This window comes from Megascapheus bottae, chromosome 24 (assembly GCF_031878675.1).
Source record: "Megascapheus bottae isolate mThoBot1 chromosome 24, mThoBot2.hap1, whole genome shotgun sequence".
Classification (NCBI taxonomy): domain Eukaryota; kingdom Metazoa; phylum Chordata; class Mammalia; order Rodentia; family Geomyidae; genus Megascapheus; species Megascapheus bottae.
This window is the reverse complement of record NC_143532.1, coordinates 27,384,622-27,397,397: the sequence shown is the minus strand read 5'-3', so window position 1 is coordinate 27,397,397 and position 12,776 is coordinate 27,384,622. Positions and strand designations below refer to the sequence as shown.

The 12,776-nt window shown below is 35.1% G+C and overlaps 1 protein-coding gene across 1 annotated transcript in view; it reads right to left on the bottom strand.

Annotated features, from left to right (window-relative positions):
• Positions 1 to 12,776, bottom strand: part of Itfg1 (integrin alpha FG-GAP repeat containing 1) — a 162,729-nt gene that overhangs the window by 41,185 nt on the left and 108,768 nt on the right. Inside the window, exons 11-12 of the mRNA XM_090357681.1 lie at positions 7,953 to 8,103; positions 5,727 to 5,835 (exon numbers count right to left, since the gene is read on the bottom strand). Of these exons, the coding sequence (XP_090213807.1) occupies positions 5,727 to 5,835; positions 7,953 to 8,103 (260 nt within the window). The remainder of the gene's footprint in view (positions 1 to 5,726; positions 5,836 to 7,952; positions 8,104 to 12,776) is intronic.

Sequence of the window (12,776 nt, the reverse complement as noted above, 5' to 3'; positions counted from 1 at the left end):
TCTCTCCAATTAATCTCTAGAAAAATGGGAAGTGGGGCTTGGTTCAAGGGTAAGGCAGTAGCTTTGAGCTGAAGAGCTCGGGGACAACACCCAGGCTGAGTTCAAACTCCCTGACCCATTTTTAAAAAAAAAAAAAAAAAGGAGAGGTAAGGTAGACTCTAGTATTGCTACAATGTCACCCCAAAATTCTAATTTTAAGATTTTATAATGTCAAGTTATGAGTTGTCTATTAAATAAAGTGTAAGAATATAATTTCCCCAGTGATATCAGAATAAAAATTCCATCGTTGGTACTTTAGTCAGGGGGAAAAAAGACCCCTAAATGTACCAAGGCTGAATTTACTATTAAAGCAAAAGCCTATTTTTCTAAAACTAGGACACTTAAATTTCTGATCTAAAAGTGTATGGTTGTGAAGAAAACTGATTGTTCTTAAACGACTATCATACCAACTGGGAAGGTAAACTGAAATAGGAAAATAGTTCATTACAGTAAAGGAAACTTGAACAGGAAAAACTGCAAATAATTCCATCCTCCTATGATTTGTGGTGTTGAATACTGTGAGGTTCTTAAAGGCAAAGATTGTTTTGTTTGATTATTTCTGTATTCCTCTACATTGTTCACTATAAGTGTCACTAAATGTTTACGGACTGACTAGGTGAACTTGGCTAAATCATACTCTAAGAAATTTGAAGATTTTTAGCTGTTTCACAAATTTTTGTAATTATATAGTTATTTATATTACAGAATTCATCAGACTTAGACTACATTTTATTTTTTTTCCTTTTTGGTATATATCTAGCTAGATCATTTTTTAAAAAGATTTTATTAACATTGATTTTTTTATATCACATTCCAAATGTCAAGTTTAACAAATAAGTATTCAAGAATGGGATCTCTATATGCAATCACTGGCACATCATTTGAAGAACAAAATTAAAATTAAGCTGAGAGTTTGTATGTAATAGATATGTACTAATCTATATAACATATCTATAGAGTATATATCCCATCATAGATTTTTATGTCTATGTAGTTATATTTATATTTCCAAAATCATGTCAGGGACCTTTAGTACCCAAGTATTGAGTCATCGCTCTTGTACTGTTTGGATCTAATGTCCACATATCAAGGAGACCATGCGCCTCTTGTTCCTTTGGTCTCTTCCCAAGTAATTGACTGTGTAGTATCTCTTGCTTGTTACCTGCAGGGAAGGGGGTTACAGTTCATCTGAAATGAATTTGCCTATTATTTCAATAAAACCTGGAGAAGGGCAGAAAAATAAAAAAATTTAAAAGGAAAGGTGATATCTAGTTTGGCAAGTAAAAGTGAAGATACATTTACAATTTGAAAGAGCCTGGGGAAAATATAAATCCATATATTTGTCAGATGGCTGACTTAAATTGGGGTTTGTAACCTTAAAATGTTGCTGACAGAATTGAGAAAAAAATTAGAGCTAAGAATTATTCTTTATTCAGGTGAAGCAGGGGGTATTATGATTTGGAAATACACAGGGCTGTTTGTCTTCCCACAAATGCTGTGAATCTGAATAGCTGGACTAACTAGCAGTTTGCTACTAGGAGCCATTCTAGAAGCTTAGATACTCAAATCTTCTTAATTAAAAAATGATGACATTTAGCATAGATTGGAACATTAGAATAACAATAATTTTAGAGCACAATCAACTCTGGACATAACTTTGAAAGAGAAATTACATACTTAGAACTTTCTGACTCAAGGCAAACAGCTAATCAAAGGAAAGAGTAGAAGGGCATAACAAAATGACTAGAAAGTTATTTTTCCTTCAAATGATTGCTTTAAATCGGTATCTTATTTCCTGTGATATTTCTGTAAAACATGTTATTTGTATGTATGTTAATATCCTTAATGCAAAAGTATGCTGTTTTATAACACTAAAACCTCCTGTACCAAAAGGACTATTTTTGGTTTCATCTTAGGATGTGTGGAGAATCTTCAAGATTATCATTACTCAGTACCAACCAGTGGTACCTGTCCTGACTTTAGATGCTAGCATTACTTTATTTTGCCCAGGGTTCTTTGACTATTTAGGGCCTTTTGTGCTTCCACACAATCTTTTTTTTTTTTTTTTTTTTGTCAGTCATGGGGCTTGAACTCTGGGCTTGGGTGCTGTTCCTGAGCTTATCAGCTCAAGGTTCTTGCAGTACCACCTGAGCCATAACACCACTTCCAGTTTTCAGGTGGTTCATTGGAGATAAGAGTCTCATAGACTTTAGTGCCAGGGCCGGCTTTGAACTTCGACCCTCAGATCTCAGCCTCCTGAGTAGCTAGGATTACAGGCATGAGCCACTGGGTGCCCAGCTTATCCACACACAATTTTCTTTTTTTTATTGTATTCTCCATCTCTGTGAAGTTTGACTTTGGAATTTTGATGGGTATTGAATTGCATTTGTAGGTTTTATTTAGCTATTTTTTTATGATTTTAGTTCTTTCAATTTCTGCATATGCAAGTCTTTCCACATGCTAGCATCTTCGACTTCTTTCTACTAAGTTTTATAGTTTCCATTCTAAAGGTCCTGTATCTCATTGATTACACTGATTTCCAGTTTTTCTGTTTTTGTTTTGGCTATTCTAATTTCTCTTTCAATCTGTTCACAGTAGGTATACATAAAAGATACTGATTTGGTATGACTTTTATGGTCATACTTTGTGAAATGTGGTTAACAGCTCTAGGGATTTTGGAGTAGAATGTTTAGGGTTATTTAGATATAGAGTCACTATCTATAAATGGGGATAGTTGGATTTCTTCCTTTCCTATTTGGATTTATTTAGTATTCCTTTTTCCTTGCCTTATTGCTCTGGTTAGAAATTTTAGTACTATACTGAGTAACAATAGAGAGAACAGAAATATTTGATTTCAGTTTTTCACCATCTAGTATGATATTTATTCTTAAGCTTTTTTTTTTTGGTGCCAGTCCTGGGCTTGAGCTCAGGGGCTGAGCACTGTCCTTGGGTTTTCTCAAGGCTAGAGCTCTACCACTTGAGCCTCAGCACCACTCCGGCTTTTTTCTATGTATGTGGTACCGAGGAATCGAACCCGGGTCTTCATGCATGCTAGGCAAGCACTTTAACCACTAGGCCAAACTCCCGGCCCTATTCTCAAGCTTTTTATGGAGGGGGTGTCTCATGAATATTTTGCCTGGATATACTCAATCCCAGCCTTCCAAGTAGCTGGGCAACCATATCTGGCATTTGTAATGTAATTTTAAAAGTTTATATTATTTTGAGCAGTGTGATAATGTACATAAACGCACTAGGTTATCACAGATTTAGAATCTGCTTTAAAAGATAAAAAAATCAATTATTAGGACTAATTATATTTTCACTCATCTAATACCAAAGAATGACCTATTATGCATGAAACTGCATCAAATGATAGAAGTAATTAAGGACAAATCTTATGATTTTAGGTGAATAATTTTTTTTTTTAGCAAATCAATGGACTCATAAAAGAAGTCTGTGTTACTTAACATTTTGGTGTTTCAGAGTTCATTGTGAGGTTTTTAGAAATAGCTGGACTTCTGAGGCCTTTCCCATCTCCAGGATTCTCTTATCTATTTAACTTTAAAAAAACATAAATGAGTAAATTCAGGATCTTAAATTAAATGCATGCAATTTTCCACATGGATAATTTCCAAATTCTTAAAAAAAAAGTCACACCAATTTTCTGCTTCACACTGAAAACTACCTTCTTTGGTTGGTATATTACTCACAACACAGAATCAAACTCTCTTTAACAATGCTAGGCCAATTCTATGTATCTGTGTCCTGGGAAGCAACATACAGGTTCAAGGACAGAAAGCAATGACATTATGTGCCCTTATACTTGGTAGCAAACTGCTACCAAAAATAGAAGATGCAGCCTTTATAAAGAACATTAGACCTATTCTTTACTGAAAATAGAGAATAGTCTTTATTACAGATTGGCTTTAAGGCTGAATAAAATTTTCTTATTGACTAACTTTTGCTCTGCAACTCATAAATCTTCAATTTAAAAAAAAAAATCTGGTGCCAGTCCTGTGTCTCTGCCCTCTCAGAGCTTTTAAAACTACACTTCCAGTTTATTTATTTATTTATTTATTTTATTTTATTTTTTTTGTGCTAACCTTTAGATAAAGTCTCATGAACTTTTCTGCCCTGGCTGGCTTTGAACTGTGATCCTCACATCTCAGCCTCCTTTGTAGCTAGGATTAGAGTATGAGACACAGGTGCCTGGTTTACACTTCAGGTATCTGAGACAGGGTCCTTTGTAGACTAGATCAGTATGGAACTTACTGTGTAGCTTGATTGGCCTTGAGGAAAATGAGAGCTTTCTAATTTGAGAGAAGAGATTAGAGAACACATTCATGGCTATACAAATAGATGTGAAGTCGTGATGGAAGTGAATATGTATGTACATGGATGTGAAACCAAACTTGAATCTGTCCATATGGACAAATTGAATCTGTCTGTCTGTATGGAATCTGGAAGAAATGACTACATACTATTAACAAACAGCTAGAGCCTGCCTTTTATGTTTGTTTGTTTTTTGTAGGTCATGGGGCTTGAACTCAGGGCCTGGGCGTTGTCCTTGAGCTCTTCAGCTCAAGGCTACTGCCCTATCCCTTGAGCCGAAACCCTGCTTTCCCCTTTTCTAGTGATTAGTTGGAGTTAAAAGTCTCAGGGTCTTTAGTGCCTGGGCTGGCTTTGAACCTTGATCCTCAGATCTCAGCCTCCTGAGTAGCTAGGATTACAGGTGTGCACCACTGCAGGGGGGTGGACGTCCCCTTCCCCCCGCTTTTTTAAAAATTGCATGTCCATTGACATTTCAAGATATGCTTCAGATCAGATGGCTCAAGCTAATATGAGGTCAGTATCACACCTCTACAGGCCTTCAATTCATGATCTGCTTGCTTTTGTCTCCCCAAAAGCAAGGATTAGAGGAGTATGCCACAAAGCCTAGGGGAACCTGCCCTTTAAATACTATCTTTTACCAAAGGGAACCAAAATTCCTTTTAGGAATGTCAGATTCAAGAATTGGGGTAAGGAAGATATAGGATGAATAGTAAAGTGCCAACTTGTAAATGTTCAAGAAATGATAGATAATAGTGAAAAAACGTTTGACAAAGAAGTTTGATTCAGGAAGTTGCTTTCACTATAATGATAGTAGGTAAAAGTTTGGGACAAAAAAAGGAATATATGCTATAAAATAGGAAAACAATTTTAATTAAAAGAGTTTTGGATGCATGAAATTGCTCATTATCTCGAGCAGGTGATTTGTGTATGCTGACATCATAGTGATGGCCCGGGCAAACATCACATGCTTCTTTACTGGATGGACTGAGATGTGAATAGTCTGAGTTCTTCATTAGAGAACAGGGTCCGCTTAGCACAATACAAGGCTGTATTCCTTAAAACTGGAAAGGATATAAAGAGTATAGAAAAAGACAAATTGGAGGAAATATGAAAAGATATGACAAACACAACAAATATTCTGGACAAAGCCATTGTTGGGACAAAGTGATAATATTGTTTACAGGGCCTGTGTACTGATATTCATTACATCAGAGTATATACTGAAGCTAGTTACCTGATGTGGAACACTGTAAATTGTACATTTTTGAGAGTATGTTACTTCTCTTTGAAGTGTATGAAGAAATCCAGAGAAAAAGGTGGAGGGAAATGAAACAGTTAATACTTAAAATACTCACCAATGACTTTGACAAAATAAGCATCTGCTTCAAAGTTATTTTTTAGTGTATGAATGGCAAAGTCATTCTTTGTATATCCTTTACTTAATACTATTATGTCCAAAATTCCCTGAAAAACAAAACAACAATAAAAATGGTTAAGTTACTAACAATAATCAGTAAAATATATGACTTATGCTACAGTTTGGATAAATGTCCTGCAAAGGCCATGTTGTTTAAGGATTGGTTGCCAGCTGGTGGCACTATTTGGAGTTGGTAGGTGGAGCCTGGTGTGGGAGGAAGTTAAGCTGCGAGGGTGTGTCCTTGAGGGGATATTATGGCCTTAGCCCCTCTTGCCTTTCTTTATTTCCTACCTGGCATAAAGTGAACAGCCTCCTTTATCACGGACTCCTGCCATACACTCGAAGTGAGTGAGAAAAACAAGTATAGACTGAAAAAAAGAACTGAGAATAGACTGAGACCAGAATGAAACTTCCATTCTTTTAAGATGATTATCTCTCAGGCATTTTGTCATAGTGACAGAAAGCTAAAAGCATACTTATCAGTTAAGAATAAATCTTTTTTTATTCAAAAAACATGTGCATACACACAACTATAAATAAAATATAAAGGAAATGAAAAACAATTTTAGTCTTTATTAGAATTTAGGTATATTTCCTTTAGGGTAGATTTGCATTTGAATTTTTAAAGGATTCTTAGAGGAACAGAATACTTTAAAAGTGGGAGAGATAAATACCTTTTAATCTGCCCTTGCTAGTTCTGAATGTTACCTTTCCCGCACCACCCCCATCCTTAACAATAGAAAAGCTAATTTTATTGAAGAAAATTCTGTGTGCTCACTGAAAGTAATATTCATGAGGCAAGTAATTTATTCTATTTCTTATGTGCTAGCAATGTGGGCTTTTCCAGTAAACTGACTATGCACTATTTTCAAGAGATATTTTGGTGACACACTGGTTTATATAAACATTTTTTTTTTGTATCTGGCAGATTTAAAAACAATTTTAAATTTCACTTGTAATGCCTGTGATATACAGTAATTAAAACTGATATGTAGTCAGTTCTCTTGATTTTTCTCTCCTGTGATATTTCTGCCAATTGCTTTTATGTTTGGATATTGCTAATGAAAAAAGTGAAGTGAGATTCAGTAGCAGGCAAAAACAGAAAAAAATGAAGGAAGGATCCAAACAACTTATATAATTAAGAATAAACCTATTATTAGAACCACAACAAACTAAACTTCAAAAACAGGGTCAATGGAGACATAAATGTGTTGATGGGCATTTAACGTTTTAAAAATAAATGATTTTTCACTTAAGAATACACTTGGATATATTAACTCTGGAATTACCATGGTTGTTTGTTTTTTCCAAATTTATTATTATTATCATCATTATTATATTTTGCCAGGCCTGGGCCTTGAACTTGGGGCCTAAGCACTGTCCTTGGCTTTCTCACTTGAGCTACAGTGCCATTTCTGGCTTTTTCTTTGTATATGTGGTACCGAGGAATCAAATTCAGGTCTTCGTGTATGCTAGGCAAGCATTCTACCACTAGGCCAAACTCCTGGCCCCCAAATTTCTTGTATCTTGAATAGTAAACTTTTTTTCTGTTAAGAAAGGAGAAATTAGGAGCCTGGATGGCCTTTTATCAGACCGCCTTACAACCAAGACAGAAATCTGCAGTGATAGGTGCTACTTAGGGTGCCCAGGGAAAAACCTGTGTTGAATGCCTTCTGTCATGATGAGTGAGCATGCACACATTATCTGTCTCTGCTTTGTTCTGCAACTGAGCTTGCAGATTGGCAGTCTGAAAACATAATTTTTAAATTTTCCTTTAAAATTTATTGTAAGGGTGATAAACTGGTATGTGGGAGTTACAGTTATGTAAGGTAACGAGAGTACATTTCTTTTTAAACACTGTCACCCCCTCCCTCATTTTCTCCTGCTTACCCATCTCTACTCCCTTTCTCCCAAGTCAAAACATAATTTTTTAGGAGTTTAATACAAATAAGCATAAACTGAGATAATGCTAGTTTCCTATTTCACTCTACTGACCAGTAAAGATGTTATTTAACATCAAAAGAAGCTTTCTCAAATAAAATTTGCTTTCATTGTGTCATCTACATGTCCTGGTCAAACAGGGGGAGGTTACAGAGAGCTTAAGTAGATGGCATCAAACTACACACACACACACACACACACATGCACAGAGCTCTGAACTTACATCTTCATAAATGTCAAAAAATGTGGCAACCATGGCATCTCTGATTAAATTTAAGTCTGTAAGCTCCCAGTAGACTTTAAACATCCGATGCACCTCCTCACAACTTGCATTATTGCAGGGGACATTCTCCAGTAAGAAGGCCTGCTGGTTGCTGTAGGACACATGAAGACATTTAGTTAATATAACACAGTACAAGGAGATAGTAATTGCATATGGTGAAATCATAGTAAATATTTCACATGCAACTTGTACTAATATTATGGTAAGAAGACTAAAAGGTTCATTCTTAAAATGTTGGGAAAAATCCTCTTTTTTTTTTTGAGGCAAGTAAGTTGCTGGCCTCTCTTCACATGGATTTCCAAATTCATCTCCTCTTCCTCTGTTCTTACTCCAGCCATTAATCCTGTGTTCAATTACTAAGTTTTTGGTCTATGTCACTATCCATTAAAATTTATATTACTGCTCAATGAAAATATGAATTATAATTAGTGGCCTCAGAAGTTTTAAGTCATGTAAAACCTAAAGTGAGTCTTGAAGCACAGATTTTTCAGCAGCCCTTCTAGGCAGCAGGTGAACTGCTGTCTTCTCAAGTAACAGAAGGAATACACTTCACAGTTATTAGGTTCTTCTCCTGGTATGTACTCCACAAGCTATCAGTTAAGAATATGGAGCTTTACTATTGGATTCAAATGTTGGCTCTGCCATCTGGAAGATAGGTACCTCAGAGCAAGTCATTTTATTTCTCTCTGGGATTCAGATGTTTATTTTAAGAGTAATTTGTAAGTACAATACTTATAGTATGAGATTATTGTGAAGTTGAAATAAATCTGAATAGGAAGTATCTGGAAGAATTTCTGGTAACCAGATAGTATTCAAATAGTAAAGTGTTTATGTTAGTTTCATTCTTACTAAGAAGTACGGCAGAATGCCATGTTTACATTTAGTTCTTCTTAGATACAAAAGTCTATTGTGTAAACTATGACTTTATGGAATGGATCCTCTGTTTAGGCATATTCTGTATGTATCTGTGTAGGAATATATATACATTTATAGTGTAAGTATTTCTTCATTTTCTTATATGCTCATAGATTACTACATGCCATAGACTACCAGGCACCATAGACTGCTATAGCTAGTTATGGCATAACTTTTATTTTTTTCTAATAAACAAAAACTATAAAGACAGATTTTCAATATGAAAGTATTACTTTGCGGTCAGGTGCTAGCAGCTCACACCTGTAATTATGACTATTTGAGAAGTAGACACTGGGAAGGTGAAATCTAGGCCAGGTGAAAAAGATGATGAGGTGGCTTGAGCCTGTAAACTCAGCTATGTAGGACATAAAGAATAGTCACAGTTCTAGGCTAGCCTACACAGAAAAGTTTATGAGATCTCTATATCAGTAGAGAAGGCTATGGTAATATGAGCTATTCCATCTATGGTGGAAAGCTAAAATAGAAGGACCATTTTTTAGGCTTCCCTGGGCAAAAATTGAGATACTGTTTCAAAAATAACCAGGAAAGGAGGGCTGGAGGCAGGACTGTAACAGTAGAAAGCCTGCCTAATAAGCATAAAGCCCTGAGTTGTTGATTTGGAAAATTTAAAATCAATTATAAGAAATAAAAAGGTTTATTTAATACAGGCTGAGAGCCTATGGACAAAATAGTCAATTTGCATGATGTAGTAATAAAGATTAATTTACCTGTTAAAATAAATATCTGAACAGTTTACTAGAACACTTTTCTAGCTAATGAGAAAAGAACTCTTGGGTTGTTACATTTACTTGAAAAATTGTAAGGTGATCATGTTCAACACTTAACATGTAACAGTATTACTCTAACAGAGGGTATAAATGATTCCTTGTTTCCTTTGTAAAAATTTATTTTAAAATTAAAATTTGTAATATTTTCCAGGTAATTTATCTATCTTGCCTTTTACCTAAATATTATTACCTATTTCAAAGATGTAGCATATTTTAATTATATCCAAATATGAGAACATGTGATATAAGTAAGCTTTCTTTGTTCCTGGCAATAACAATGTATTTGTTTTCATTTTTTTTTTTTTTTGCCAGTCCTGGGCTTGAGCTCAGGGCCTGAGCTCTGAATAAAGTTTTCCAAAAAGGCCATAAAAATGTCCGATAAATACACAAAAGAATGTCAAAACCACCTTCCAAAGAGCTGTCACTGTTAAAAACTTATTTTGTACACTGAAGATGGGAATGTAAGATGGTACAGTTGCTTTGGAAAACAATTTTGGAGTTCTTCAAAGGGTATACTGGAAGAGAAACAAAATACCAAATGTATATTGTATGATCGTATTTATGTGAAATATCTAGACTAGGAAATTTCTAGAGATGGAAAGTACAGTAATGATTTTCTAGGACTGCTGGAAGTGAGGAACAGTGGGGGAATGGAATGTGATGAGCTAAAATGAGTAGGACTTATTTATAGAATAATGGAATGTTCTACCATCAGTTGTGATACTGAATATACAACTGGGTGAATATGAGTTGTACATGGTATATGAGTTGTGTGGTATATGAATTATTATCTCAAGAGTTAAAAAAGCAATTGCAGGGGCTAGGAGTTTGGCCTAGTGGTAGAGTGCTTGCCTAGCATGTACGAAGACCCAGGTTCGATTCCTTGGTACCACGTACATAAAAAAATGCTGGAAGTGGTGCTGAAGCTCAAGTGGTAGAGTTCTAGCCTTGAGAAAGTCCAAGGACAGTGCTCAGGCCCTGAGCTCAAGCCCAGGACTGACAAAAAAAAATAAGCAATTGCAGAAAATTTCAACTCATTAATATAGCAAGTTCTTAAGTTACCCAGAATATAAAATGCACACAAATGCCACTTCCCTGTATATGTTGATTATTTGTACATCTAGTTTGCAGTCTTTTGAGACTGGTTTCAATTTCTCTTCTGAGTCCATAAGATTGGTGTTGTTTCTCAATACAATATCACTTGATGAAGTGTGAGTTATTCTGCTTCTTAATGTGCTATGTGTAAATGTCTTATTTATCATTAAAAAAGGTAGCTGATGGACCATTTAATTTAAAGCTTGATTTTCTCCCTGGCTGCTCTTAGAGCTTGTGTGTCCATTTGAGTCATTTCTACCTCCAGTGAGTTATGTTCATTTAGATTGTACTTAATTCTCTTCCTCCTAATTCTCTAATTTCGTTATCAGCCTAGGTTTGTATGGAAGAAAAAAGAAATGAGTTTCATAAGCCAGACTCAAAGGAACATACGCTCAATGGTTTCCCTCATTTGTCAGAATCAATAGAAACCTTGGGCTCTCCTAGCAGAGATTTGCAATAGAGCAAAACCTAGATATATAAGGCCATACGGGATGATGCTAAATGAAAGGACCTCCAGGATATAGAAACAAAAGCCATATAATGAGTGATTATTGTCCTTTATGTACTATGTTATCTCTTATCTCTCTTGCTGACCCTTGGTTATCTCATATTGTTACAGTATTTTAGCTTGTTATCTGATATATTATATATATGGTTATTTGGTTATTTGAAATATGATAGGGAAGGGGGGAAAACAAGATGAGGAGCGGGGGTGGGGGAAGGGAAATGGGGACCAAGACATGAGAAAGGGTATCAATGTTTGTGAAGTAATGCACCTTCTATCTGGTGAATATAATGTAACCCTTCTATTAATTACAATAAAAATATTTGAAAAATGAGCTTCAATTTTGGGATATGTCTACCGTCTTAGGTAAACGTTAGGAAATGCAGTCTCATAATTGGAAAAAATTAAGAGGATATGCTGCCATCACAAAGAATGACATTACCCCATTTGTAAGGAAATGGAATGACTTGGAAAAAAATCATATTAATGAAGTAAGCCAGACTCAAAGAAACATAGGCTCCCTGGTTTCCCTCATTTGTAATAATTTGTACACATTTAGGACTCTCCTAGCAGAGTATTAAAATAGCTCAAAACCTATATACATAAGGTCATAAATGAAAGGAACTCTAGGATATGGAAACAAGAGGTTTATCTTGTGTGATTGTGCTGTTATTTCTCTTCTCTTTTTTTTGCCTTTATGGTTAATCTCATATTGTTACTGTATGTTACTTTGTTATCTGGTATATTATATATACGTTTATTTGTTTATTTGAAATAGGAAAGGGAAGGGGGGAAACAAGATGATTGGGAGGGCGTTAGGTGAGAGAAATGGGGACATAAACCTTACAGGGGGGTAAGTGTGTGCGAAGTAATGCACCTACTACCTGATGAATATAGCTGTAACCCTTCTATACATTATCCCAACCATTAAAAAAAAAAGAGGCACAGAATGTGCTAAGAATCCCCTAAAAATAAAACATTTAAAGACTGCTTCTCTGAAGCCCATGTTGCCTGGTAGGGGTTAGCAGGGGTAACCAGTATTAGCTAACCTAATGTATAACTTGTACTTTGAAATACTAAAAAAATTATTAAAGTTTTTAAAAAATGATCTGGATGTCTGATAATTAGAATTGTTTATATAAGTGATTATTAGCCTGTTATTTGGAATAAAGTTCATTTGGATTGTGATAAAAATCAGTAAGTTTATTACTCAGGCATGAAGGATACAAAACTCAATGGATAATAAACGTTTCCCAAATGGAAAAAGAAAATGAACATCTTCTGTAAATCAAGGCAAAGTGCAAAGGAAAATATAACAGGATGTGAGTTGGATTGCTAAAAGTTTCTTTCAAACAAATGAACAGAAAGATTCTGTCAGGTTTTGTCTGTATTCAGAGAACTCTTTGTCTTTATTCAGAGACCTTTATGCTAGTTAATCTGATATACAATGCAGTATTTTCT